The sequence below is a fragment of the Neolamprologus brichardi genome, chromosome 22, assembly GCF_056152115.1.
Source record: "Neolamprologus brichardi isolate AB-2024 chromosome 22, ASM5615211v1, whole genome shotgun sequence".
In the NCBI taxonomy this organism is placed as follows: Eukaryota; Metazoa; Chordata; class Actinopteri; order Cichliformes; family Cichlidae; genus Neolamprologus; species Neolamprologus brichardi.
The window spans coordinates 2812849-2840797 of record NC_142124.1 but is presented as its reverse complement, the minus strand read 5'-3'; the positions used below and the strand labels follow the sequence as shown (position 1 = coordinate 2840797).

The 27949-nt window shown below is 40.7% G+C and overlaps 1 protein-coding gene across 1 annotated transcript in view; it reads right to left on the bottom strand.

Annotated features, from left to right (window-relative positions):
* LOC102793243 (venom phosphodiesterase CdcPDE) overlaps window positions 1-27949 on the bottom strand; it is a 48929-nt gene that overhangs the window by 4257 nt on the left and 16723 nt on the right. Inside the window, exons 11-23 of the mRNA XM_087834504.1 lie at window positions 27792-27864; window positions 25729-25837; window positions 25229-25351; window positions 24453-24484; window positions 21871-21998; window positions 21453-21522; window positions 21274-21361; window positions 18355-18527; window positions 16763-16808; window positions 16185-16339; window positions 13675-13810; window positions 7128-7205; window positions 4463-4595 (exon numbers count right to left, since the gene is read on the bottom strand). Coding sequence (XP_087690630.1) covers window positions 4463-4595; window positions 7128-7205; window positions 13675-13810; window positions 16185-16339; window positions 16763-16808; window positions 18355-18527; window positions 21274-21361; window positions 21453-21522; window positions 21871-21998; window positions 24453-24484; window positions 25229-25351; window positions 25729-25837; window positions 27792-27864 — 1344 coding nt within the window. The remainder of the gene's footprint in view (window positions 1-4462; window positions 4596-7127; window positions 7206-13674; window positions 13811-16184; window positions 16340-16762; window positions 16809-18354; window positions 18528-21273; window positions 21362-21452; window positions 21523-21870; window positions 21999-24452; window positions 24485-25228; window positions 25352-25728; window positions 25838-27791; window positions 27865-27949) is intronic.

Here is a 27949-nt window from a genome sequence, read left to right as displayed (position 1 = left end):
TACCATTTGAATTGATTTATTTATAACTAAACGTGGTTGTAGCTTTAGTTGCCATGACAACACCCATTAGTTTGTGAAGCCTCGTTAGCATTTAGGGTGCTGTCATGTCAGTTTGGAATGCTAAGCTATCAACTTATCACCATTCCTTAGATAACTGCCTGAAAAAGCTCTGAAAGCCAGCTACACCAGAAACACGTCTTTAACAAATTCCAGTAGGCACAGCCATACACATGTGGGGGGCAGGTGCTCAAGCTTAAAAAATACACAAATTAAAATAAATAAATAAATACACAAGTTGAACACAGCAGCACTTGCATAGACTCACTGATCTTCCTCATCCTCTTTACTGATAGGTGGCCCGATGACACCCTGAACTAATAATCCATAATCTATTCTTTCTCAGCATCATGCTGCAGTTGGCAAAGGCAAAATCAGTATTATAAAAAATGATAAGGGCAACTATATGACAATCATTTTCAGAAGACTTTGAGCATTCCTAGGTTTTAGACTTGGATTTTTGCAGTTATACTCTATGAATGTGTAATATGGTGTACAGTTATCCAAACTAGTCTGATCCTCATGGACAAACTGACTCCATCACCTCTGGCTGTCTCAGTTGTTTTTTTCCTTTGCAGCAAGTCAGTGTAGAGTATCCACAGTGCCTGAACACCAGAACTATGGACGGATGATGGATGGAAAAACAAATACTTCACTGTTATGATCTATCAGGGTGGGTTCTATCTCATTTAACCTATTACCCAAGGAAAGAAACATTGTTTGAAGAAACATTTTCCCAGCTTCTGAATTACCACCAGCACGTTATCAATGCCGAGGATCAGTCTGTGGTTTCCTTATCAAGCCGTCTTTGTTATATCCATCCCATATGGTGTCTCAGTCAAGTCTGTATTTTGTGGTGTCACACTCCCCTACAAGATCACATCACCACATGGTGATTGTCAGACCTCCTTTGTTACATGCTTGTATTAGTGCTCTTCAGTCTTTGATATTGTCTCTGTCCTCTCCAATTATGAGTTTGGATTTCATCTTGGAACCCTGCTTGTGAGGAACTCATCTAACCTGAGGACCGTGGGATCATCTGGCTGCTCTCACCAGCTCCGGTGTGTCTTCCTTGAAAGGAAAGGACTTTTTTGTTCTTATTTGCAGATTCTCCGTCTGGATTCCCATTTGGAAATTCACATTCCACCAAAGTTTTTCTGTGTGCCTCCAACAAATGAGACTGTTGCAGTCAAGAACAACAATCACGGATTCTTCTCAGCTGATCTCAGTTAACAGTATCGGTCTGATTGAGCTGATGTGTCTCCCTCTATTGAAACCACTCATCCCTGTCAGTTACTATTTGCTTTTGCCTGCCTTTCAATGAACCCTTCAAAATAGCTAAAAGTTGCTGGAGTCTGTTTTTGAGTCTGCAAGGGACATTACAGTGTTACGGCATCAGCATTGTAAAATACAGTTGGTTCACTACAAGGTTTATCAGGTAAGACCCACACCGAGAGCATTTAAAATATTTTATTCAAGTATCTTTGATTCCAGCTGTTTGGCAACAAAGAAGAAAAGCGAACACGGCAGCAGCCAAACTGCGAACATGGAGCCTTGATTTCATTGTTATGTGACTTTAGTTTTACTGCATTTGAAATATTCTGATAATTTTCTAGATGCTCATTTTTTTTGTTCTTGTTTTTTTGTTTAAGTCCTATGTTACGGAGCCCCGCACGGGACATGGGAGAAAAAAAAATTAAGACGGACTTTTGCGAGATCTCGCAAAAGTTTTGCGACATCTCGCAAAAGTTGAATTCCAACAATGGCGGCAGCTACTTAGTTGTAATATTACTCTTTCTGGGTCACAAAATACACTTTTAAGATATTTTGAGGCGTGAATGTAGTTGTGTAAACGTCAGATACCTGCTCGGTTTACAAGACATCACACATCACACAGTGCTCCGACGTTTTCGGAGATCTGACACCCACTAGCTCGAAGCTAACGGGAGGTCGAGACCTACTACAGCCGGGAGGAACACCGCTTTCCCGGCACATCGTGCCTCGACCTCCCGGTCGGCTTCGAGCTGGCGGCCTCTGGAGAATGCGGCTAAGAATTTTGCGAGATCTCGCAAAACTTTTGCGAGATCCCGAGTTTGTTTTGCGAGATCTCGCAAAAGTCCGTCTTAATTTTTTTTCTTCTCCCATGTCCCCTGCGGGGCTCCGTACTATGTTTCATCCTTTATTGATATAACTGTATATTTGCCTTAACCCTTCTGTTGTGCTGCGGGTTAAATTGACCCATTTTAAATGTGAAAAATCTAAAAAAAGTGGCAAAACTTTCTGCAGAAAACATAAGAACAGTGCCAGGGCCGACCGGGATGGCAGTGACCCGCGTGACACACATCAAGTCAGCTTTTGAGCTTGTGATGCCCAACTCAATACAGAAAATCATTCTTGAAATTACAAATTTAGAAGGAAAGCGTGTTTTGGGGAGAAGTGGAAAGAGCTAGATGAAATGCATTTACATGCATATTTGGGAGTCCTCATCCTGGCCGGGTCTATAAATCAAAGGATGAATCAATAGCCAGTCTGTGGGATGCAGAGACAGGCAGGGCTATATTTGATAATCGAGAGACGAGGGCTGTCAGACGGGAGCGAGACAAGCTGGCGGCTGTTAGGACAGTGTGGGACCAGTGGATAGAGCAACTTCCTCTACTCTATAACCCAGGCCTCAATGTCACAGTGGATGAAAGGCTAGTAGCGTTCAGAGGTTGGTGCCCATTTAGGCAATATGGCTTCCAAACCAGCCAAATATGGCATAAAAATCTGGGCAGCATGTGATGCAGACACCAGTGGAAATGCAAGTTTACACTGGAAAGCTGGTTGGAGGAGCCCCAGAGAAGAATCAGGGCTCAAAGGTTGTGCTTGATATGGTACAAGGTCTCACAACATAACCTGTGTTTTTCACAAGCTACAACTTAGGTCAGGAGCTGCTAAAGAGAAAACTCACGATGGTTGGAACAGTCCGAAAGAACAGGCTGAACTTCCTGCTGAGCTGCTGGTAACCAGGAACAGGTCCTTCAGTCCTCCATATTTGCCTTCACAGACTCTACAGCGCTGGTGTCCTATTGCCCCAGAAAGGGGGAAAATGTTGTGCTCATGAGCACTTTGCACAAAAAAGCTGAAATCAGCACCCGAGAGGACCAAAAGCCAACTATGATCCTGGACTACAATGGCACCAAAGGGGGGATGGACAACTTGGACAAAGTCACAGGGTCCTACAGCACCAAGCGAATGACTGCCCGCTGGCCACATGATCGATGTATCTGCCTACAACGCATTTGTCATTTGGACGGAGAGCTTTCCTGAGTGGGTGTCAAAGCTGTACAAGAGGCGCATCTTCCTCGAGGAGCTGGGGAAGGCGCTTGTGGTACCGCAGCACATGCTAAGGACCCCAGCTGCTGCAGCTACAGTGAGGGAGATCCAGGAGAGGACTTCATCTAGTACACCAGTGTGTGTGTGTATGTTGCGTATGTCTTGGGATCAGAAAAAAACATAGTAATCACCGCCCTCTTCTTTCTAAGTTGCTGCTGGGGAGGAAGAGGTGCCAGGTCTGCAAGCCATCTGATGTCAAGTCAAGCATGACCTGTGTAAAATGTGCAAAATTCATTTGCACCAAACATCCTGTGACGACATGTCTCTCATGTGCTGTGTAGATACACAAAAATGAACAGGTGGAAATGAACCAGGGGCATTTCTGGTTCTAAACATTGCATAGTGTTTACTATCACAACATGTGACGACAAGTCACTTGTGTGCGGTGGAGACACACAGACACACACACACTGTGATCATATTGCTAATCTCTTATTTTGTTCATTTCTAGATGAAAAACAGCACTTCAATAAAGTTTAGTTTCAATACAAACGGTCATGTTCGTGCTGTGGCAGGATGCAGGACACAAACACACGACTGTGAACGCAGAGGGGTGAACTAAAAGAGGCAGCTTTTATTGAGCTGTGAAAACTCCGGTGCCAAAATACAGGAAACAGAACTAGTAACAAAGAAGCTGGAGCACAAGAGTTTAACAAGTTCCAATATAATCCAGAGACACACAGCAAAGAGGGAGTACAACACAGGACTTACAAACACAAGCAGGACAACGAGAGGATGGGGAACAGGTGGAAACACAGCTGGGCCAAATCAGAGCTAACGAGACACCGTTTTTACTGTCCTCCCTCAGATTCTCTCTCATTTCTAATTTTGTGGAAAAGGGTAAAAAAGACAGAGTTCCCATTTAATCTCTTTACTTCTTTGGGATGGATGGTGTGGGTGAGCACAAGGCCAGTTGGTTTTGGTCTTTTTGTTAAAAAGCATTAAGCTATTTGCACAATATCACAACTCAGTCTATATTGACGGAATTTTCAAAAGGAAACATTATCGTTGGACTAGAAATAAAACTTACTGCTGCATCTGCTCTGGAGTGTCAAACTGTCCGTCATAGTTGTAGTCAAACACTGGACCCAATACCACATTCATGCCATTGTAAATGGAGGCATATTTCTTAAGCAGTGTGTTGTGGAAATATTCCCAGATCCCTGAAAAAGAAGAGAAGATAATGAAGTGAAGGCACAAAAGGAGGAAATGTAGTTTTTTCTTAGTCGTTGTGAGATTCTTTTATTTCTTTGTTTATTGATTTGTTTTTGAATGACTTATGTCTTTGTTTTGGGGGTTATTTGGAAATATTTTAAGATTGCTATTTTCCTTTTGTCACGGCTGGGGCAGCAGTCGTGTGGTGAGAAAAGGATCCAAAATGCAGGTGCTGGCTGGGGTGCGAGCGTTTATTTGTAGTGAAAGCTACAGTACAAAACCTAAACTGGGGAAAACTAAAGAAGCTGAAACCACACACACGGCATGAGGAGCAAAAATGGCAGAGAGACGCAGAAATTACACCAGGTTACACAGACGACGCGACAAGGAACACAGGCAGGCACACACAGGCTGTGTCCCAATTCAGGGTCTGCACGCTTGAAGTACGCATTTTAAGTGTGATTACGTCACCGCCACGCGACGACGGCTGTCCCAATTCGAAGTGTACTTCAAATGCGCCGTCGATTTCCCCAAATATCAAGCGTGGTCCGGTGCACGCTTCGTGGTCCCATATATCCCACAATTCATAGCGCGGCGGTGGGTGTGGATAATTTTCCCGCAAAATACGGCAGAAGGGAGCGGCCGAAAAGTGAACTATCAAAAGTAAGTACTGAATATGACGTCACTTATTTATGTGCGAATGTTTAATAACGCAGAACATATATATACATATACACACACGTGTGTGTTTGTGTGTGTGTGTGTGTGTGTGTGTGTATGTATGTATATATATATATATATATATATATATATATATATATCTCATAATAATCTGACAATAACTATAATATTGGCCATATTATATTTACATTACGACAGTGAGATGATTTTAGTCTCATGAACAACATTAACTAATTATTATTTACTAGCTAATCTTAAATGACTGTTCAGTACAGAAATGAAGCCCAACAATCATGTTTTACAGTCCTGTGGTTTCAGCCTCAGATACTCAACTAATCAAAGTGATGTCATGACAAAAATGAATGACCAACAAAACATTTTTCTCCTTCATTTCTGTCACACAAAGCTGATGAGACGTTCCTCGCGGTTAGTATCATGGTTGCTAGGCAACCTGAACAGCGCGACGAAGGCTAGACCGTCCCATTTCACAAGCCTCTCACTTCTCGTACTTATAGTACGCACCGTACGTAGTGCGCGTACTTCAAGCATGCAGACCCTGAATTGGGACACAGCCGAAAAATACACAGAAGGTAATGAGGGAACGACACACCAGAGGGGAACACAGCTGAACCTAATTAAACACGACGGGACACAGACCTTCAAAGTAAAACAGGAAACTCAAACTGTTTAAAAACACAAACTCAGGGACGCAAAGTCCACAAGGGGGACTCATCGACCCAGGACCATGTCACTTTGTCATTATCACTTCCTCCAGCAGTCGGCTCGTATTCTAAGTTAATTTACTCTGTTTATATTCTGGATGTATCCAAGGGTCTTGGTTTTATGTAATGTGTAATTGTTACCTCAGCCGTATGTCCGTGTCTGCAGTGTTGGGAAGGTTACTTTAAAATGTGTTCCACTACAGATTACAGAATATATGCCTAAAAATGTATTTTGTAACGTATTACTTAATATATGATCATGCTTTTTACGAGCACATGAACGTACCATTGCTGTGTGATTTATTACTATTACTGAAGGCTACTCGCCGTACCAATACCAACTAGATTTTTCGTGTTTTGTTTGGGTTTCCACCAGCGTGGAATTACCAAAAATAGAGAGGGCATAGCCGAACATATGAATATGGTAACTGTAACGGTTTCAGTTACTCATGTATTCCGTCTGCCTGTTGTCGCTGCGCGCTATCTTCATGTCTTTGTGTCATGTTTGTGTTTCGTGTTCTCCTCTTCCTTGTAACTTGTGCGTAGTTCTGTTCCTTTGTCTTATCATCTGTAACGATCCCCAGCTGTGAACCCATACACTCTATACTCTGTTTGTCCTCTTAGAAGATTTTTATTGATTTCCAGGACTTCATGTGCAGCTACACGAGATCTCGTTAAAGGCTGAATGAAAAGAATTGTTTCTCTCGTGCTCTCTACGAGGCAGAAGAGATTAAAGCAGAGACTTTGGTTTCTCCAAAGACTTTAAAGACTGTGTTTTTGTTCCTGAGATAACATTTTTGGAGAATGAGCTGAACAATAATAAAAGTAACAGAGTGCTTTGTCTCGCAGACCACAAATCAAACATTGTCCGGTGTTTTAGAGATGGCTCATGTTAAAGTGCTTTCTGACTGCAGCTGTGGCCCCCTGGGGAGTCCTGAGTCCGAACAGCTGCACTCTGCCTTCCACGCTGTCACCTCAACCTGAGTCAGAGGTTCCCTTCCATGTCTTTTTGATCTGTATTCTTTTGCAGTAATTTTATATTCAGCAATAAAGTTGTTTTGTTGTTGTTTTTTCACAGCCACGTGTTTTCTTTACAAGCATCACAGCTTTTTCAGTAACATTTAATGTTGCACTTACTCTTAAACTCGGGGTACATTGGTACCACATTACTCATCAGTAAAGCATCATACTGCTGGTCCACCGTTGTATTAAGATCTGCAAAAACACAAAAGGAAATACGGACTTTTAGAGGGTAACAGAAGGTGAGAGGCAGACATCGGACATAGTTCAGACAGTCTTCAATAGGAATCCCTGGAGAAATTCTGTCACAGTAATGATGATGTTGTCCTACCCCTGCATGTAAAACAACGTGAGGTTCACTAGTTTCACACAACTACCAAATTTCAGAAGATGGGTAAGTGTTCTTAATATTTAATTGCCTTTCTGTAATAACATGAATTATCATGTTTACCAAACAGTGAAATCGTGATCATCTTAAGCTTTCCTGTGTACATTAGAAGTAGAATATGACATTTTGGGGAGAAAACAATGTTTTTAAAGTGATTTTAACAGATTTGAGTGGCAAGCCTACACATGCAGGCACTACCCACCCTCACTCACAGCTCAGTAGAATAAAGGAAGCTTACAGCTGGAACCAGGCTGCATTTTGGTACTTTGCTGAATTGCACTTCACTATGTTGTTGCAAAGCAGCCACATCTGCTAATGCACGTTTATGGAGGCGTTATTATTTTTCATTGATTTTCTGACTTCTTTTGCTCCTTCTGAGTTTGCAAATATTCTTTGTTCAAAGGAAGTTTCAAACTAAATCACTAAATCTGACCGAAAAAAACAAAAAACAGTTTACCCTGCAAATGTTTCTATGATTCACCCAATGCATTTTCTCTGCCAGCATTTATTGATATTTTACAGCAGTGGTTTTTCAAACTGTGGTACGTGTACCACTGGTGGTGCGTGGGCTTCCTCTAGTGGTTTGCAGGAAGTCTCCAATTTTTTTAAAAGATTAAATAATACACCATGTTCTGATTGAGGGATTTCTGAAAAATTCAAACGTACAGCTCTGCTGTCACTTCCAACATAAATGAAGACAGAAAACCAAACAGCAGTGACGTTTGTAGGGTTACTGAAGTTGGGCTAGCTGCTATTTAATGATATGCTACATGGTGGCTAGCTACACAGCTATGTTAGCATAATATAAACACAGTGAAGCTGGAGGATGAACGCTAACTTTTTTTCCACTCGATAAAAGTAAACGTGAAGGTTCCTGATGGTTAGCGACAAATGTAATCGCATAGCAGGATGCTGTAAACAGACCAAACTTCAGTCAGGAGAACAACTGAGATAATCCATCCACAATACGAGGTTAGTCATTCATATACTGCTGCATGGGCTGGGCTGCAGTTACAGCGTAAGGGTTTAAAAACTGAGTTTTAAAATGAACGGTGGTAATAAAAACTGAGAGGCCGACAGTCATCACTGACTGTTTTAGGTACTTGCTCAGATTAAATAGAGCAAGATACAAAGTATTAAAACATGTTAAAAAGACAACAGCCTTAATAAATGCAGATTAGTTTGGACCCAGAAGCAGGGTTCATCAGGTCATCACTTAAAGACCGGATATCCCAGCTGCTGTGAATGTTTTAATGCAGTACAGGTGTTATCATTATCACATGTCACAACCTGTTTATGACAGTTAAAATAAATAACATTTATGTAAGAAAATTGTCTTGTGTAAACAGTATATGGTGTTAAATAGGCCTACACTACTGTACTTTAATGTCCGTCATAAGGGTGGTGCTTCGAGAGCCATATATTTTATGAGGTGGTAGTCATTGTGAAAGGTTTGAGAACCACCATTTTATATTTTATGAGGTGGTATTTATTGTGAAAGGTTTTACAGAAGTCAATGCATCTGGCTCAGGAAATGGATGACTCATGTAGTTTCCACTGAAGCCAGTGTCTGGTTGTTGTTCTGTCTATTTGTGAAGGCCACATAATGACCTAACTAACGTTTGTGGACTGTGTTCTTGGGCCAATTAGAACAAAACAAGAAAGCTAAAGCACTTCAATAATTCCATTTCATTGTTTCGGCTCTTTTTGTTATCGTTTCTAATAAAGTTTGTTGGCCAGTGTTGGTCAAGTTACTTGAAAAAAGTAATCAGTAACTAATTACTTCCCCAAAAAAGTAATCCAGTTACTTTACTGATTACTTATTTTCAAAAGTAATGAATTACTTAGTTATTTAGTTACTTTTTAAAAACATGATTTACAACCTGAATAGGTGATAAAGTGATAGATCTTTCAGCCCAATTCTACTTTTTCTGCATAATCATCATACAAAATGTAATCAAATGGAAAAGTCTCTTTTTAAAACTTGTTTTATTAGTTTTAATCTTTTAACTTTATGCATCAAGCAAAAATTTAATTATCTGCAACATTCTCTGACTGGAAGAAATTTGTTTAACATTTAAACCTATTTTCTGCACATTCCAGCACATAAAATAAAATATTTTGTGTGTTTACACTCAGTCTTTCAAATAGATGCAAGTAAAACACAGCAGAAAATAAATAAAGTCAAAGACTAGCGGTCCTGTTGCTCTATTTTCACCTGTAAAGCAGGAGTGGGGTAGGCGGAGGGTTACCCTGGTGCAGGTGTGCAGCGGTCAGTGGAAGAATCCGCGAGTTTCTCTGTGAGTTTCCCATTACGTCGTAGCTACTCGGTGCTTGTTTGGAAGTTTAGGGGTTTTTCGCTGTAAAAAGAAGTTTTCTTCCCACGCACAACGGACACTAATGTTTTTGTCACTTTTTATGGAATCAAACTCAAAGTAAGGTCAGTACTTCCACGCTTTAAACGCTGCACGCTCATACTCTCTCTGCACTCGATATATGATCCATTGTTGATCTGCACACAGCTGTTGTCACGAACGTCGCACTCGCTTACGTCACTGTCATGAGACATTCTCGCAAAAAATCACGGTTTTAGTAACGCAGTAACGCAGCGTTCCTACGGGAAAGTAACGGTAATCTAATTACCGTTTTTGCAATAGTAATCCCTTACTTTACTCGTTACTTGAAAAAAGTAATGGGATTACAGTAACACGTTACTGCCCATCTCTGTTGTTGGCATTTTGAGTTTTTGCTGTCTCCTGACAGCTCTGCATTCACTTTGACTGCTTACCTGCATGCAACCAAACTCTGGGCAAAGGAGAGGAAAATGAGTCTAAACATATTGGAAACTCTAAATGTAAAGTAAATATATTGGTGCATATGTTTCTGATGCCAGTGATGCAGATCTTTTGTGCAAACATTAAGAACAAAACACCTGATTCAGATCTGCATCTTTCATCACTCGACTAAAACACTGAGCTAATCCCCCGGCCTGCAGAGAATGATGATAAGGATGGCCGAGTGACAGTCTCTGCCATTGTCGGAGCAGTTAAACAATTATTAATTCACTGCAGCTGTACCAAGTTCTCACACATCGTATCAGATACTGTTTGCCTGAAATTCATGAGATAAACAATGACCTCTTCCTGCTACACTCAGCTGGACAGAGAAGTACATCTGGTTGGTATTTTGAAGTAAGACCAAACAAAAAATGATTTCTCTAAATGTCTCCCTCGCTTCATCAGCCAGTTTTCCTCCAGTTTGTGCTGGGTTTGCATGCTTTACTGGCTTCCTGTTTTGGAGCCTATCCTACCTGTCATATCCTCCTGAGAAGCAGCCTATTCATTTATGTCCTGTGTAATGGACATTTGTTTTTGGTCTACGTCTTTTGACTTATTTGGGCCACCCTACCAAGTCCCAATGTACTAAATAGAGGATATCCTGGGCTCTCCATTGATATCTCATGTGTTTGGGTAGTGTCTTTAATCTCCAAAGAGGAAGGAAATCACAAAAAAGTTCAATGGAAATATTATTTTTTCCTTGATTCTCAGGAGGATCTGGTGAGAGGCAGCAGACAAGTGACCCTGAGTCTGCTGCAGGGTCAACAGAGAGAATCAAACAACCATTCAGTTTTACTGTTACCCTACATTAGAGCCACTTCAACTGTCTTTGAACAGACTCTCACAGGATGTGAGAATGTTTATCAGAGCGAACGTGTGGGTTGTGGAACATAGCATTAGCTGGCATAATGTTGGCTTTTAACCAGCTGTTGTTGTCAAACCAGCTTATTTCAACCGTCTGGAAGTGGGAGGGTCACATGTCTAACCTCGTGACAATAAGTAATTCTGACAATATTGTGAATAAACAAGCATGTTTATACACGTTTTCACGTGTTAGCAGGTGAGTGCTGTCTCTATCCTCTGGCTTTTCCTTCCCCGATGATAAAACATAGGTCTGATGCCTCCTCCTTGAGAATGAAGGTGCATCAAGCTGTTGGAAGATGTGACTACAATATTCAGTCTACATTTATGAGTACAGTGTCCTCTTTTTCTATTAAATAATAAGTAATAAAAATTACTGGGAACAACTTCACTATCTTGGCCAATGATACTTTGATACGGACGCTGGAACCACCAACCATCTCATTCGTATTTAGCTTGTTAGGGCTCCGCCTCCTGAGCCGTGGCTACATTGTATCAAGAACTATTATAAAGTATACGTCGGTTACTTTGGTAAGAGAGTCTGTTAAACAGGTTTTCTTAATAAATGTTGAGTTCCTCTCTGTCCACCCACAAACTGATTCAATCTTTCTTTTATTTCCTCATTCGTATGATCTTTGCAGCATGATAGCAGATGTGCAATCACACTAATTTGCAGAATTTTGTGTCTTTCTCTTAATTTTTACATTTAAATTGACCACTTGCATGATCAATGTTACTGGTATAACAGCAGAGTAAACTATCATTGGACACTGCACTTCCAAAATTTGGAAAATTGTGTTTTTTTTGATATGAAAGGAAGGTTGGAGATTGGCCTATAATTAGCTAAGACTGCTGGGTCTAGAGATGCTTTTTGAGTAAAGGTTTAAAGCATTTCTAGACATTTTCAGACTAGAAATTGTAAAATCTGTAGATTTGTTTGTTTTATGACTATAAAGCAGTTCTACTATTGTAAATCTCTAAGCCTCAGAAAGCCTCTGTCTCATTCTTGCTCTTTAAAGCCTAAAGAGGAATTATGGATTTGATCAACTGGGCCCTTAATGCAACTGACACTCTCTTTTCAAGGAGGAGCCTGGGTTCGGGAGAGCCTCAGTGTCCTGGAGGGACAGCGTCTGCAGATCGGGGCTGTACGAAGTCACTTTCATCTTTACGCAGGACTGTAAGCTGTCGTCTGTGAGGCGTGAGCGTGTTTGTTTGTAACATAGTTCACGGTGGAGAACAGCTTTTGACATAATGTGGATCCAAAGATCCATAACTGACCTACCTGGGGTTGAAAGTCTCGATAAATGCACGCCGTTTCAGCGGGTACACCGGCTTCTGCGAGTGTGACGCTTATTTTGAGCGATGAAAAAATATTAAAATATAATTTTATTTTTATATTTCAAAATCACAATAATCTTCCAATTTAGAACTACAAGTTAAAAAAGAACTAACATAAATAAAATACACTTCAGCTAAATACTTATTTTCCCAAACCACGCGGAGCCGCAGTATAAGGACTAAAGAGCCGCAGGTCGCCGACCCCTGGAACAGGCCTTCCTGTAGTCTTGTTTGTCAGATTCAGCCGTGCTCCCTGGCGTTTCCTGTCTCTGCAATCACCTGGTGTGTACATATTGTCCGAGTCTCTGTGTTCTTTGTCGTGTTGGCTGTCTTTCCTTGTGAGTTTTACTTTTGGATTATTTGTTCCTGACCTGCTGTTTGTTTTTGAGTTTTACTCCTCATCTCGAGATTTCTGCAGTTTTGGTCTTAGTGGACATTATCAATGTTACACACAAAGTATTATATTTGTGCCAGTGTCAGTAACAATTCATAAATGTTTGTGAAAGTTTGTGTTTTTCCTATTTTTTTTAAATATACTTCTAATATGTACACACTTACAAAAACATAAACCCTAAATGGGCGAGGAACCAAATATGGTGCCTAAATCAAATGAAACATTTAGAAAAAGGTCACAGGGGTAAAGTGCTGCTCCCGTAATAATTTAGAATTTGCATGTATTTTAATGAGTGACCTATAAACGCTTAACTTGTATATTCCACAGTTGCTTTCGTCTGCACGTCGCAGCACGGTGACACATTTCTCAGTCCAGCGCTAAAATGGTTTGTAGACCTCATTGTTGTTGTTTGCAGTCATCACTCATGGTGAGCACTGTGTCAGCCTTTCCAGTAACCCCCCCACCCCCCCACCCCCGAATTCTTAAACCTTGAGTTGAGTTAATCAGCTCAAGATTTATGGTTAGACTCAGACTTTGTTGAACCTGGTTCAAGTATTGTATTGAGTATCTGTAGTGTCAGTGTGTGCTTGATCATTGTGTCCAAGTTTAGACGAGTTTGAAAACTGGTTTATAGACACATTTGTGGGGAATGATGTGTGGGGGAGTCTGGAAAGAGTGTAACTGCTATGGAAATGCCCATCTTATTATAATCTATAAGAAAATATTTAGACAGAACATCACTGCGGTAGTGACTCTGTGAGTACTCATGTGGTCCCTCAACGCTGACTCCAGGTTGGCTGGAGATCAGTTAGCGTGGTTGTTGTGTCAGTTTGGATGGATACGTACTGGGTGGATACAAAAAGGCTGAGTGCAGCTTTCCAGCAGCAGTATACTGATCACATCTGGGACTCTGAGACGCTGAAATTCTCACATCAGCCCGAAAACAATCTGGTGTGACTGGAGGCAACGGGTCCAGGTTATTCTACAAGAATATGAAACATGCTTTAGTCATTTTCAAATATTTCTGCCAAAGGAAAAATAGAAATCACGTCTAAAAACTGGTTATCACAAACACTTTGCTGCTTCAGTCTTTTATAGCAAACCAAGCTCAGGGAGTACAACCACAAAGTGACCCACAGCTCTATTTGAGGAACATGTATTTTACATTTATGTAAATTGTGAGGGTTTTACTTTGCCAGTTTTTTGACTTGTGCATGCTAGGTTTCACACAGAAGGAGCAGAGCCTCTTCAAGACATGTCGAGGAGCTAATTTAGCCGTTTAAATCAGCTGTGTTGGCTCAAGGACACGTCTAAGACCTGCAGGACACCGGCTCTCGAGGCCTGGAGTTTCTCACTGTCACGGCGGGGTGCGCCGGTGTGAAGAAGAGGTAAACCCAGATGCAGACACGGTGGAGACAGAACTAGGTTTCCAAAAATAAAGCGAGCCTTTATTGTGGATGATGGCGTGACAAAAACACTGGAGAACACTGAAACTGGGAAACTAAGGAGACTAAGAACACTGTGTAACCTAAAAAGACTCTGTGAAAGAACTATGAAGAAACTATGAACACAGAGTAACTAGGCAGGCTATGAAACAGTGACACAATAACGGAAATTATGAAAAGATGAGGATAACAGACGATCTGACCCCGACTGAGCAGAAACACATGGATTAAGTACACATAAGGAATGATCAGGGGAATCACATGGGGAAAACAGCTGACAACAATTAACATAATGACAGGACGTGAAGCTAAATACAATAAACAAAAAACACAAGGATCCTTCAAAATAAAACGGGAAACATAACGAGACCCAGACATGACTCGAACTAGACAAACAAAGAACTTGGACATGAAACATGATAAACACACGAAGACTTAACACAGAAAACTTCACACAGGGATGAGACCAATGGGGAGCTCGATAAACCATGAATTAAAACTGTAACCCAGGCATGACAGAATGTAACCAGATAAACTGAAATGAAACTAGACTGAAAGGAATAACAAAAAACATCAAGAAACTCAGAATACTGGGTCACATAACCCAGGACCATGATACCCACCCCTGAACTAGGGAAAGCATTATGTCAATTAGATGTCTCCACAAAGATACGAAAACACAGTGTGTGTGTGTGGTAGGAAGAAATCCAACGCTTCATGTTTGAACAGATCATTAGCCAAACTTCATCCACGCTGCATTTCTACTGTCGTTTAAATCATCACTTTTAAGGTGACGAAATCTGTGCATCATTATCATTAAAATAATGAAATATTTCTCTGTTATTAGATCACTTTTTAATTTTCTGTTTACATCATACATCATGTATCGTTTATATCGTGTATAATGTTGTAGCAGTCTGTATTTCTAAGAGATGCCAAAAAGGCACCCCTGCATCTGTTATTGGTTACGATTATGTAACTGCAGTGATGTCATGTTTCTTGAATATTGCATTAGTTGACTTCATATTTTAAATCTTTATACATGTGTCTTTGCCCTTTTTGGTTTAAGGTAAGAAATATGCCCAAACAAAATAAGCAGTAACACTTAACAACGTAACCTGATAGGTCAAGACTGCGATGATTATCGCCTTCTCAATATAATTTGTCATTGAGTAACAACTAATAAATAACTACTCGCCAAATTATGTGTTGAGATGGTAAATACATAATTAAATTTGGATGTCTTTAGAGGACTACTAGTGTGCACTTAGCACTTGTTCATAACTATTCAATAGTTCACACATTAAAATATTAAATATTTAATTTAGGGCGGTTTCACATTTTAGAAACATCAGCTAAAATCTCATCCTAATGGTAAATGGCCTGTATTTATACAGCGCTTTACTAGTCCCTAAGGACCCCAAAGCGCTTTACACAACCAGTCATCCACCCATTCACACACTGGTGATGGCAGCTACATTGTAGCCACAGCCACCCTGGGGCGCACTGACAGAGGCTAATCCTAAAATAATCATAATTATAAAATGGTAAGTGTATCCAGATTTTCATTCTACAAGAGTGAATCGATGGAAACAATCAGACTCATTTCCTCTAAAACCCCCCTTGGAATGAATCGGAAATTTTAAATGCTGCAAGTTTCTCCAACGTTCACACCATCCATGATTCATGATTCATGTGGAAACTGCAGAAATCTTATTCACTGTGGGTCAGTAATTCTTTTTTGTCATATAAGATTTTTCAAATGGAGTTTTATAGAGCTACTGATTAACTATGTGTCTTCACATTGAACTTTTATATCAATCTGAAGCCAAAACTTGTAATTATATAACTACCCTCCTCTCCAAAAAACAACCCAAAACATTACATCTTATCACCAGTCAATGGACTTACAGGCTTGTCGATGGTGAAAGAGCTCCACAGGGGCATCAGGGCTTCGTGGCTATAGGCGCTGATGAATCCCTCCTGGTAGAGGATGCAATAACTTTGGTCAGGTTGCATCATCCGGGGTCGACCAAAAAGCGCGTGCTTCTTTTCTGCAGCGGATTCTGAAAAAGAAATGAAGAATAATCGTCTTCATGATGTCCCCACCAGTAAGATTGTGTTTTTATGCTTTTCCAGTCAGTTAGGGGTCAAATCAGAATAAATTAAAGAGCTTGGTAAGAAAAGCTCCTGGACTTCTTTAAGTCCTTTACATTGTCAAGAAACACCCAGTCCAGGAGCTTTTCTTACCAAGCTCCTTAGACTATGATGACCCGGGTGACCGAGAACCTGCAGGCAGCATTGAGATGCATGGAAATTTAACAAGGCAGAAAATGTGGAGGCATTTTTGAAAGAGCATGCGAGCAAAACATGCCAATGTGATTAGTTTAGATCAGATCTCCCTTTATAAACATTGTAATCAAAAATCCAGAAAAAAGATGTTTAAAGTAGAGAAGAGAATCGTGGAGTCGGGAGCGAGTATGTCTCACCCTCCTCTGCACTCAGATTCAGTCGTTTGTTGATATCAGGTTCATCCTGAGGGAAGACAACATTTTCCTTTAGTCTAACCTGTAATGCTGCTACACTTTTTTCTACTTTGACATGATTGGAAGGTGAAACAAAGATAGTAGTGGTAAAGGGATTGGTTCTTATATAATGTGTTTCTGCTCTGACCACTCAAAGCACTTTTTTCTACCCTGTTTCTAAGTGTTTCCTATCTAAGGATATCTGCAGACTGGGCTCAAAGCACCAGCCTTCCAGTTGGTGACCTGCTCTACCATCTACCATCTACCGCGAATATCAGTACACTGAGCTGTTGGCAGTTACAAATCGCAGCCCTTAGACATTGTTAATATCTTTGTGATGGACATGTCGATCTGTTGATAAGCCAGCTTCTTCCAGCTCAGGGAGGGCCCTGTAATAGTCTTTATTTTGGTATCAGCCAGGCTGATCTTTGGTCTTCAGTTTGTTCAAAATGCTGCAGCCCGACTCTTGCCAGCCACATAAGTCTTTAAATGGATCAGCTCCTTCGTACCTCCCTGATCTTTTAACAAACAATACTCCAAGTACAACTCCCAGCTCAGCTGATAAATTGCTTGTCTCTCTCCAACACTTGACATTTTTAAATCCTGTCTGAAAGCACATCTTTACTCGGTGACTAGAGCTGCCTCGCCACCCAAACTTGAACAGCACGACTATGTTGTCACTGGTGGTTTCTTGTAAAACCCAAAGATGTTTCCACCATATGACTGCTGAGATTCCATTTCTTACTTTTTCCAAACATTTGTCATACTTCTTTCAAAAAAGTAGCAGCTTTTAGTTGTGATGCAGATGCTTAGTCAGCAGCATTGAGGTTTCAGCTGGTGACAGAGTCCAGCAAGACTTCTAGTTTGATCGCTGATCCAGAAATCCTCCCTTTAGTCACAGCTATGTTGGGCAGACGGTTATTTGAATCTCACCAACTAACTTGGTGGATGATTTGGCATTTGCACCTCAGAGGAAGTGAAACAGAATTTTACTTTCAGCGGTTCAAGGTTTGGTTGTGCAACTTTCACTATTTTCAACAAATCATGCAGACCACATTACCACTGGTGACTAGTTGGATATTGGTCATAGAAAACAACGTTTGAGGTCTTTTAAAAAAATAAATCACTTCCACCAAAACCACAATAACACATCAAAGATTGAATCGTCATGGTAACTTCATAGCATCTCAGAAACAAGACTTGTAGATAGTAATCTAGACCTCGGACATGATTCAGTCGCATAATAGAAAAACACAGATTTCCATTCAGATAAAAGTATTTCTAAAAGTTGGCCATGGAGTATATCATACTTTTGGCCTGTGGTGCAGAAAGTGTGACTCTAATAATTTGTGAATAACAGATTTGAAATACAAGGAAATTGTAGATGCATCACAGTAGCCCTAAAAAGGCTGGTGGCTTCTACAACAGGATAATGCCTTTATATCCACAAAAGGTGAGAACCCTTTCAGAACGTTTCTCCAGAAGTCTGGATGCTTTTCCCCTCTTGTGTTCCCCAATTGCATGAAATTGCGTGACAGTGACAGTGATGTACCCACCACCTCACCACAGGAGCATCCCAGGTTGTCTTCAGGGTTTAGGCTGACCAGTGGGCACTGAGCGGGCTCACTTTGTTCAGCGGGGTGCACCGGTGTGTAGTAGGGCTGCTGCAATACGTGATTCATGCTGCCATGAGTTCCATTGTTGCTGGAAGGAGAAACCTCGAGGACATCTGCATTAAACAAACTTGAATTTATTTTTGTGCCCCTGATGACGGCTGTTTGTTGAGTACCAGATGTTTGTATTTAGTCAGTCTGTTCTCCTTGTCAGGGCAACAAATATTCAAATCTCAACAAAGCTGCTCTCACGTCATATTTACAGACAAGGCCACATGTTTTATTCCCACATGCATTCCTTAATCAATGGTGTTGTGAGGCGCTGTGGTTTAACCCAAACCACAATCTTTTCCTAACCCTAATAATGCTAAAGGGTTAAACCTAACCTGGGCGTGAAAGTGACACTAGAAAACACACTGAAGCATGGTGCACAACACACTTCTGACTGGGACTACTGGGACTGATGTTGTTACCACCTGTTCAACATCCAAACACACTTATTATCCTGTCTCTCAGACGCCAATATGCCTGTGGCCAAAGGATCAGTGTCTGCCGTGTAACCGTTAAATTACAAGCATCAACATTTAGCTGTTGGGCTACTGGATGTTAACTGGCACTAATTAACAACTCTTCACTTGATTGATGCTTTTAAAGATTCCATACGGGAGACTTTGAATATTACCAGAGCAGCAGACGTGTTGTCATTCAAATTCCTGTTGAATTACTATAATCATTATCTTTATTAATATCTTTAATTATAGGATTAAAGATACAATTTTCTTACAGTAACAAAAAAAAATCACCAAAGAAACTAATACACAGAAAAACATAATACTGTGTGTTAACTGCACTAAATCAGCTAAATGTAAGAATTCATAGCCCTGTAGTTCAAAATGAAAGAATGAATAACAGCAAGCTGAACAAGGTCCCAATCTGCATGATCTTTTGTTCCCTGCACATTCAGGAGGGGGGGTGACTTTGTCTATGCTTATGAGCTGAATGACAATTTAGAGTGCCCCGCATTCTTGGAGTCCCTGGGTGGTGAGCTTGATGGTGCCCCACCTGGAGACCCTGTCCTCCTCCTGGGAGCCTCAATGCTCATGTAGGCTCTGATAGTGAGACCTGCAGGGATGTGATTGGGAGCCTGCTAGATGTGAACCTGAGCAGTGTCCTGTTACTGGACTTCTGTGCAAACCACAGTTTGTCCACAACAAACACCATGTTCAAACATAAGGGCGTCCATAAGCGCACGTGGCACCAGGACACCCTAGGCTGCAGGTCGATGATCGAGTTTTTAATTGTATCAACAGATCTGTGGACACTGATGATGCTCAGGTGAAGAGAGGGGCTGAGCTGTCAACTGATTACCACCTGGTGGTGGGGGATGATGCTCGACAGATCTGGCACACCTAAAAGTATGGTGAGTAAAAGTGAGGGTGACTGGCAACACTGAGTCTGAATGGACCACGTTCAGCACCTCCATTGCCCAAGCTGCTGCACTGAGCTGCGGTTGTAAGGTGATTGTTGCCTGTCATGGTGGTAACCCCAAAACCAAATGTGGACACCAGAGGTGGAGGGAGTCACGGGGCTGAAAAAGGAGTCCTCCTGGGCTTGGTTAGCCCAGGATATTGGAAGCTGTGAATAGGTACCGAAAGCCCAAGCAGAAGGCACCTCGGGCAGTAGCGAAAGCAAAAATTCAGGTGTGAAAGCAGTTCAGAGGTCATGGAAAAAGACTTTTGGACTCCTTCGAAGAGATTCTAGAAAACCATCAGGCAACTCAGGAGAGGAAAGCGGCGCTCTACGTTCACTGTGTATAGTGTGGGTGGAGCGCTGTTGACTTAAACATTGTTGGGCGGTTGAAGGAATACTCCATGGTGGAAGTAGAGTCTGGAAACGAGCAAGACAACTCATGAGGTCACTGAAGCAGGTAAACAACTCAATGGTGGCAGAGCCCCTGGGGTGGACGAGGTTAACCCTGAGTTCCTGAAGGTTCTGGATGTTGTTGGGCTGTCTACAATGTTGCATGGAGATCAGCAGCAGTACCTTTCGAGTGGCAGAGTGTGCTCCAACTACAGGGGGATCACACTCCTTTGCCTCCCCGAGAAAGTCTATCCCAGGGTGCTGGAAAGGAGAGTCATCCATTAGCTGAACTTCAGGAAGAACGATGCGGTTTTCGTCCCAGTGACAGAACAGTAGACCAGCTACTATTATTTAGATCATTATATGTTACGTCCCTCTGCAGCCTCTAATCTGCTCAGTGTGTTCAGCTGGTGCTAATTGGCCACAACTAGTCAGGTGTGGATAAAAGCATACCTGAGGCAAGCTTCCCAGGGAGCTCACTAGTCTTTGCCTTGGTGGCACCAGCCATTTTAGCCAACCTGATATTCCATTTTAAGATAAAACCTCTTTTCACCTACTCTCTGGTATTCGTCTCCTTTTTTATGTTGCGGCTTTTGAGCCGGGTCATAACATAAGTGGGGGCTCGTCCGGGATATTTGGACATTTTAGTGGAGACTGAATATCAGTTTGTTTGACTTTTATATATAATATATAAGGATCTATTATAATCTATATTATTATATAGAGACTCCTATAACATTTTGTAGCACTGCAACAGCACTAAACGTTCTGTGTACAAAAATGGTTTGTCTACAAATTTCAGCTGATTTTACTCTTTTTAAAATCAGCTGAAACTCTTTTCAACTATTTAGGGTTTTGCTGCAGCCCAGATTGCTCTATTTATTTATTTTTATTATTATTTATATGCAGTTGTTATGAGTGTCTTATGTTCAGCAGATTTTGAGTGAATATATGGTCGAGTGGTGTACAGTGGTGGTAATTTGCGGGGGGAAAAATACTCACCACACATTAGATTGTAAAGTTCAGTATTGGAGAAAGGGTCAATCTCTTTTTCGTTCTGAAACTTGGGGCCATAACTGATAAACATGGCCTACAATAGAGATTAAGAAAGTGAGTGTTGCTACTGGAAAAATTGCTAATGTTTTTCCAATTTAGAAACACAGAACAGAGTAACTGCTTACACGCATGCTCTCAAAGTCATTGTCATAGCCATGGTTACCACCAGAGCAGAATGTGAGAGACCCTGGATCCCTATGAGGAAAGAAGAGTTTGCCAGTTGTAATTAATCATATAAGTTTCTGAATATAGACCTAAATGATTACTGAGCCCCGTGAAGCGATAAAGGGGCAAAATTACACCCCACTAGAGTTTAGCTCAAGTGCCAGGACATGATTATGCCTTACAACAGTGTACCAGAAACCTTTACAGAGTATGACTTCATGTCCATTAAATGGGGAAAAGCATTTATACCCTTCTGGAAGAAATTAAACTGAGGTAAACTGTGTTTAACTTTGTGGCTAACATTATGAATCCCTGTACTCTAAAACACATGGCTACAACTGTAACAGAGAATGTCTAAGACTGTAGCACCATAAATACCTCTCAAACAGCCATTTAGTGTCAACCAGGACGCTGACATCTTCAATGCGACGACTGTTGGCAAAGTGAAGGCGCTTTGGTAGGTTCGCCTTCAGGTACGGCTTGATTTTTTGGTCTGGCTTCTTACACTGAAATCATGAGAGACACTCATTCGTAATCCAATCCTGGAACATTTTTGTTGCATACAGATGTGGACAAAATTGTTGGTACCCTTCGGTCAATGAAAGAAAAACTCACAATGGTCACAGAAATAACTTTAATCTGACAAAAGTAATAATGAATAAGAATTCTATAAATCTTAACCAATGAAAGTCAGACATTGCTTTTCAACCAAGCTTCAACTAAATTATTTAAAAAATAAATGCATGAAACAGGCCTGGACAAAAGTCAGCAGGTATTTTGGCCCACTCCTCATGTGCAAACTGCTCCAGCTGTTTCTGGTTTGAAGGGCGCCTTTCCCAGACTGCATGTTTCAGCTCCTTCCAAAGATGCTCAATAGTATTAAGGTCAGGGCTCAGAGAAGGCCACTTTTAAATGGTCCAATGTTTCCCTCTTAGCCATTCGTGGGTGTTTTAAGCTGTGTTTTGGGTCATTGTCCTATTGTAAGACCTGCGACTGAGACCAAGCTTTCCGACACTGGCCAGCACATTTCTCTCTAGAATCTCTTGATAGTCTTGAGATTTCATTGTACCTGCACAGATCCAAGACACAATGTGCCAGATGCAGCAAAGCAGCCCCAGAACACAACCGAGCCTCCCCCATGTTTCACAGCTGGGACAGTGCTCTTTTCTTGATATGCTTCATTTTCCATCTGTGAACATACAGCTGATGTGCCTTTGCAAAAAAATCCCATTTTTGTCTCATCTGTCCACAGGACATTCTTCCAAAAGCTTTGTGACATGCCAACATTTTTTATGATTTGTTTTAAACAATAGTGTTCTCCTTGGTCGTCTCCCACTTTTGCTCAAACAACGACGGATGGTGCGACCTAACACTGATGTTCCTTGAGCATGAAGTTCAGCTTGGATCTCTTTAGAAGTCTTTCTGGACTCTTTTGTTACCGTTTTGTTATTATCCGTCTCATTGATTTGTCATCAATTTTCCTCCTGCGGTCACGTCCAGGGAGGTTGGCTACAGTCCCTTGGAGCTTAACTTTCTGAATAACATGTGCAGCTGTAGTCACAGGAACATCTAGCTGCTTGGAGATGGTCTTATAGCCTTTACCTTTAACATGCGTGTCTATGATTTTCTTTCTAATCTCCTGAGACGACTCTTTCCTTTGCTTTCTCTGGTCCATGTTGAGTGTGGTACTCACCATGTCACCAAACAACACAGTGACTACCTGGAGTCATATGTATATGTCCACTGACTGATTACAAGATAGTAGACACCTGTGATGCTGATTAGTGGACATACCTTAGATTAATGTCCCTTTGGTCACATCATTTTCATTCTTTCCTGGGGGCACCATCATTTTTGTCCAGGCCTGTTTCATGTATTTATTTATTTTCAAATAATTCAGTTGAAGCATGGTTGAAAATCAATGTCTGACTTTCATTGGTTAGGATTTATAGAATTTTTATTCATTGTTACTTTTGTCAGATTAAAGTTATTTCTATTTGACCATTGGGATTTTTTTCTTTCATTGACCGAAGGGTACCAACAATTTTGTCCACATCTGTATCTTGTTGTTTTATACATTGTAATTGCCAATATGTTACAATATTTTCCCTTTTAAATTCCTTTAAAAAATCTTAAAAATCTTTCATGTAAAACTAAACTCTCAAGAATAAAGAATTTGATAACATACAGAGGGGGAAATCCCCTGATCCCCTGCTGAATTTGTAAGTTTTCTCACTTAAAAGAAAAGATTTTTCTTTCTGACAGAATATCAGAACAGTCCATTGTCTCTGCCCCGCCCTCCCCCCACAAAAAAACAAGAAAGAAATGACATAAAAATTATAACATGATTTGTTCACCATTGAGTTAAATAAGTATTGGCTTGCCTATAACCCAGCCAGAATTCTGGCTTCCATTAATTAGCTGTGCCAATCACTTACAGGTACTTCAACTCTCGACTTGACTACAAATAACTACATATAACTCTCGACTTGTTATATGTAACACATTTCTCCAGGGAATCAGTTTCTTCCTTTCCAACATCATGTTTCTTACATCCTTTGACCAAAGATATGTCAAAGGATGTGAGGGATGAGATTGTAAACCTGCACAAAAATGGAGTGAATGGGCTCTAAGACCATTAAGAAAAAGTTTTGTGAGAGGGTAACAACACTTGGGTAACTTGGTGTTAAGTTTAAAGAAATGGAAGAAATATAAAATGACTATCAACGGATGGTGTCATGTACAGTAAAACCTTGGCCACGAAGATGAATCGTAGATGGGTGTTCCAGCTCGACAGCGACCGAAAACTTACCAGCAAGGTAACAAAGAAGTGGGTAAGAAAAAACTACCATAAAAAGACAGTCCATTTCTTTGAAAGTGAAGAAACAAATTCAGCAGGGGATCAATAAGTATTTTCCTCACTGTACATTTTGGTAAGAAATGTAAAAAAAAATACTCACAGTCATATTAGCAACAAGTCCAGCAGAGTCCCCTGTTTTATAGGGAAACATTTATGTCATTGCAGAAAGTTCAAAGCCAAAGCACGGCAATTCAATCGTGTTTCATTTAAATTCAAATTTAAACGGCAATTTGAAGGAATTTTCCTGTGCGATATGTTTGTTAGTGAGATATCACAAATAGCTTTGTACTCGACAGATTTGTTCTTTCTTCAGTCAGCAACTAAAGAGTCTTAGAGAGACACAACTCGTCTGTGCAGGAGTGGAAACATATCGTATGATTCTTTATCCTTTGGCATCGTTGCCTCTTTTTCAATGTCTGCCTTTTAGTAAAGCTCTGAGAGCATCTACATCTACAATGTTGTGTGATGCATTTTCAATAGAAACTAAAAATCAAGTCATCATAATCTTCCAAATTTAAGAACTAAAAACAAGCATTTTATCAAGAGTAAATCAGATATGTTGGGTCAGCCATGGACAGGTGAAACTAACTGATAGACATCCAAGCCTTTTCTGCTGGATGCATCAGGCATCAAGCCTTTTTACAGTCTCTGAAACAGCCATGCCCTGATGTTGTACTGATATGGCTGCAACATTCAAGTATGACCATGTTCAAACACAAAAGAGACCTCGGTAATCTCGCAGATTTCACATGCTTTAGGAACCATATAGTTGCTCACAACTTCAAAAAGCTGGTGAAACCTATCATCACCCCACCTCCTCATTCTTTGTGTGATCAAAGACAAGCAGCAGAGCACTTTGTTGTTGCATTTACTTACACGGTGCGTCTTTTCTCTTGGCTCTGATGCGTCCGATGGGACCCTCAGTTACCACATACATGCTGGTATCGCCCACGAGTTCCTTCATTGTTTCCTTTCTTTCACAGCTTGTTTCCTCCATACCTGCAGCAACATTCAGCTGTTACGTTACAGCCTTATTTTCTTCAGTGGAACTAAAAACAAACAAAAACTCTGGAATGCTTTATTCCTCATGTGGAATACTCATGAACCATTATGATCCCGTTCTAGATGGTGGTAGAGAAGTAAAGATAAAGTAAGATCAAAGTGAATAAAGGCAGGTGAAGATGATGCCTTCTTATTTCCCAGTACTGTTTTAAATGCTCTGGTCTTTGTAGCCATGACTCTGAATCATGTTGGACTGATTTTATGAGGCAAGCCAACGATTGTTGTAAAGCTACACGCATGGTAAACAAAGAGCACATGTAAACATTTCTTTGAACACATGTGACAGTCGTGTGTTTTTACTCTGAGTTTGTTACCATGATCAGCCACAATAATGATGTTGAGACAGCGGTGTAGATTAATTTGCTTCAGTCCATTCATGAGCTGACCGATGATCTTATCCACACCCTGGAGTGATGTAATAACCTGGAGAAAACAAATTAAATGTTCAAATAAATATGACACAAATAATGTTGTTGTACTTTAAACCTGTCATGCAGGAATTATGACAACCTCCATGAGAATTTTTATTCATCTTTAGGAATGAAAATATGAATAAAAACAAGGAAACCCTGATTGAGGTTGTCAAAATTCCTGCATGACAGGGTTAACATCATCATACACCTATAGTAACATTAAACAGCCAGTGGGTGGCATGGTATGGAGTGACGCATCAGTGTCCAATGTAGTGGTTTATGTGCATTTACACCATCAACACTGACACAAATACAAGGAAACAGCCTTTGAATAGCTGTAACTGCAGTGACCACTATGCCTGAAAGGGTTAAATTACTGAAAACAAAGTAACACGAAAGCGGAAGAAAAGTATCCATGACTGAGCAATGACCAACTTCATTAGAAAAACGTGATTCAAATCTTGGTCATTGATGTGTTTTCCTCTTTTCTATTTTAACCTTCCAGGAGGAACACTATAAACTGTCTGTGTTGTTGCTTTTTCACTCATCGTTAATGAGTGAAAGCATGAATCACTTCTCCACACGTGAGTCTCGTGCTTTTCAGGCATTTCCCCGTCAGTGAGTCACTCAGCTGACTCTTTAATTATCCTGCAGACTGTGTTCAACATAAAGCTCACAGAGGTGTCAGCTGGTGCAGAGCAGATAGTTGTACCAATGTGGATGAGGCCAAGACTTCTGCCAAATATTGTCTGGTTACTTTTCAGTACTTTCAATGAATTTCAATGCAAATTTCTGGAAATGTATTTTTCTAAAATAACTGCTGCAAAATGATGAGTGAATAAAGGTTATTAAGAGTCCTTTGATGTGAAATAACCATCAGCCAGTAAACAGCTGGTTGATTCCCTTTTAAAATCTGCATGTTGATTTTATTTTGTCATTGACACCAACCACGTCCACATCTAAAGATTACAACTATTTGAAATGAAATTCAGGAGAACTCTGCTGAGCGTTATCTCCAGACCCAACACACAGTCCCTAAAAAATATGCTTTTTGTCTGCACGGCCAAATCCTACGACTGAGCCACTAAATCCATATTTTTGATGCTATTGTCATCAGTTGTCCAGCGCAGCGGTCCCCAACCCCCGGGCCTTGGACTGGTAACAGTCCGTGAGTCGTTTGGTACCGGGCCGCGAGAGTTGAGGCTCAGGTGTGAAATGTATAGTTTTCAGGGTCTTTATCGGTTTTCAGCGTTATTTTGTTATCGTTTTTATCGTTTACTCGGTTTTCCTGGGTCTTTTCACGTGTGTTATGAATAAATCTTCTTTTTTTTGGTACCGGTACTAGTTTTATTTTGTTGTATTTATCCGCGACACCTTAAAGGCCGGTCCGTGAAAATATTGTCGGGCATAAACCGGTCCGTGGCGCAAAAAAGGTTGGGGACCGCTGCTCTAGCGCTTTCCCAAAAGTCACCACATGGATGTATACGCGATCCATTAAGGTCTCCCAAAAACCTGACTAGACAGATGCAATTTTAATTGTTTAATTAGAAGTGTCATAAATATTTATGGAGATTTATGAGACTTGTCAGTGGACTTTAGAGTTGTGTTATTATGCTCACTTATCTGTGATCATTCACTGTGAGGTGTTTTACTGGTGTTGATAATGCACGAGTAGTTTCAACATGAGGATCTTGTTTCTGCACTGGGCCAGAGGGGCTCCTCTGTGCTACTTAAACATGTTACAATTATCCATTTAATCCTTGTCCCATGGGCTTTATCAGAACGTCAGCAGTATTTAGCAATGACAAACGTCAGTCACCAATATGATGAGCTTTTGGTAAATCAAATCAAATCATGGACTTATCTTTGTTGGTTTGTTTTGTTTCATAAAATCAAAAGAGCAGAGCATTTCTGGGAGCTCTCCCTTCGTCTCTTTCTTATCTAAACGAGTCGAGTGACCTTACCCCTCCACTCACAGGACCGTGGCTGTGTCCAGATTTATCCGGCTCCTCCAGATATAGCGTAAAGAAATCCGGCCTGGCGGGAAAGAGTTGTTTTACTTAGAATTGAGTCAAAGCAAACATAGTTCACATTTATCTTTTTTATCTTCCTTTTGTGAAAG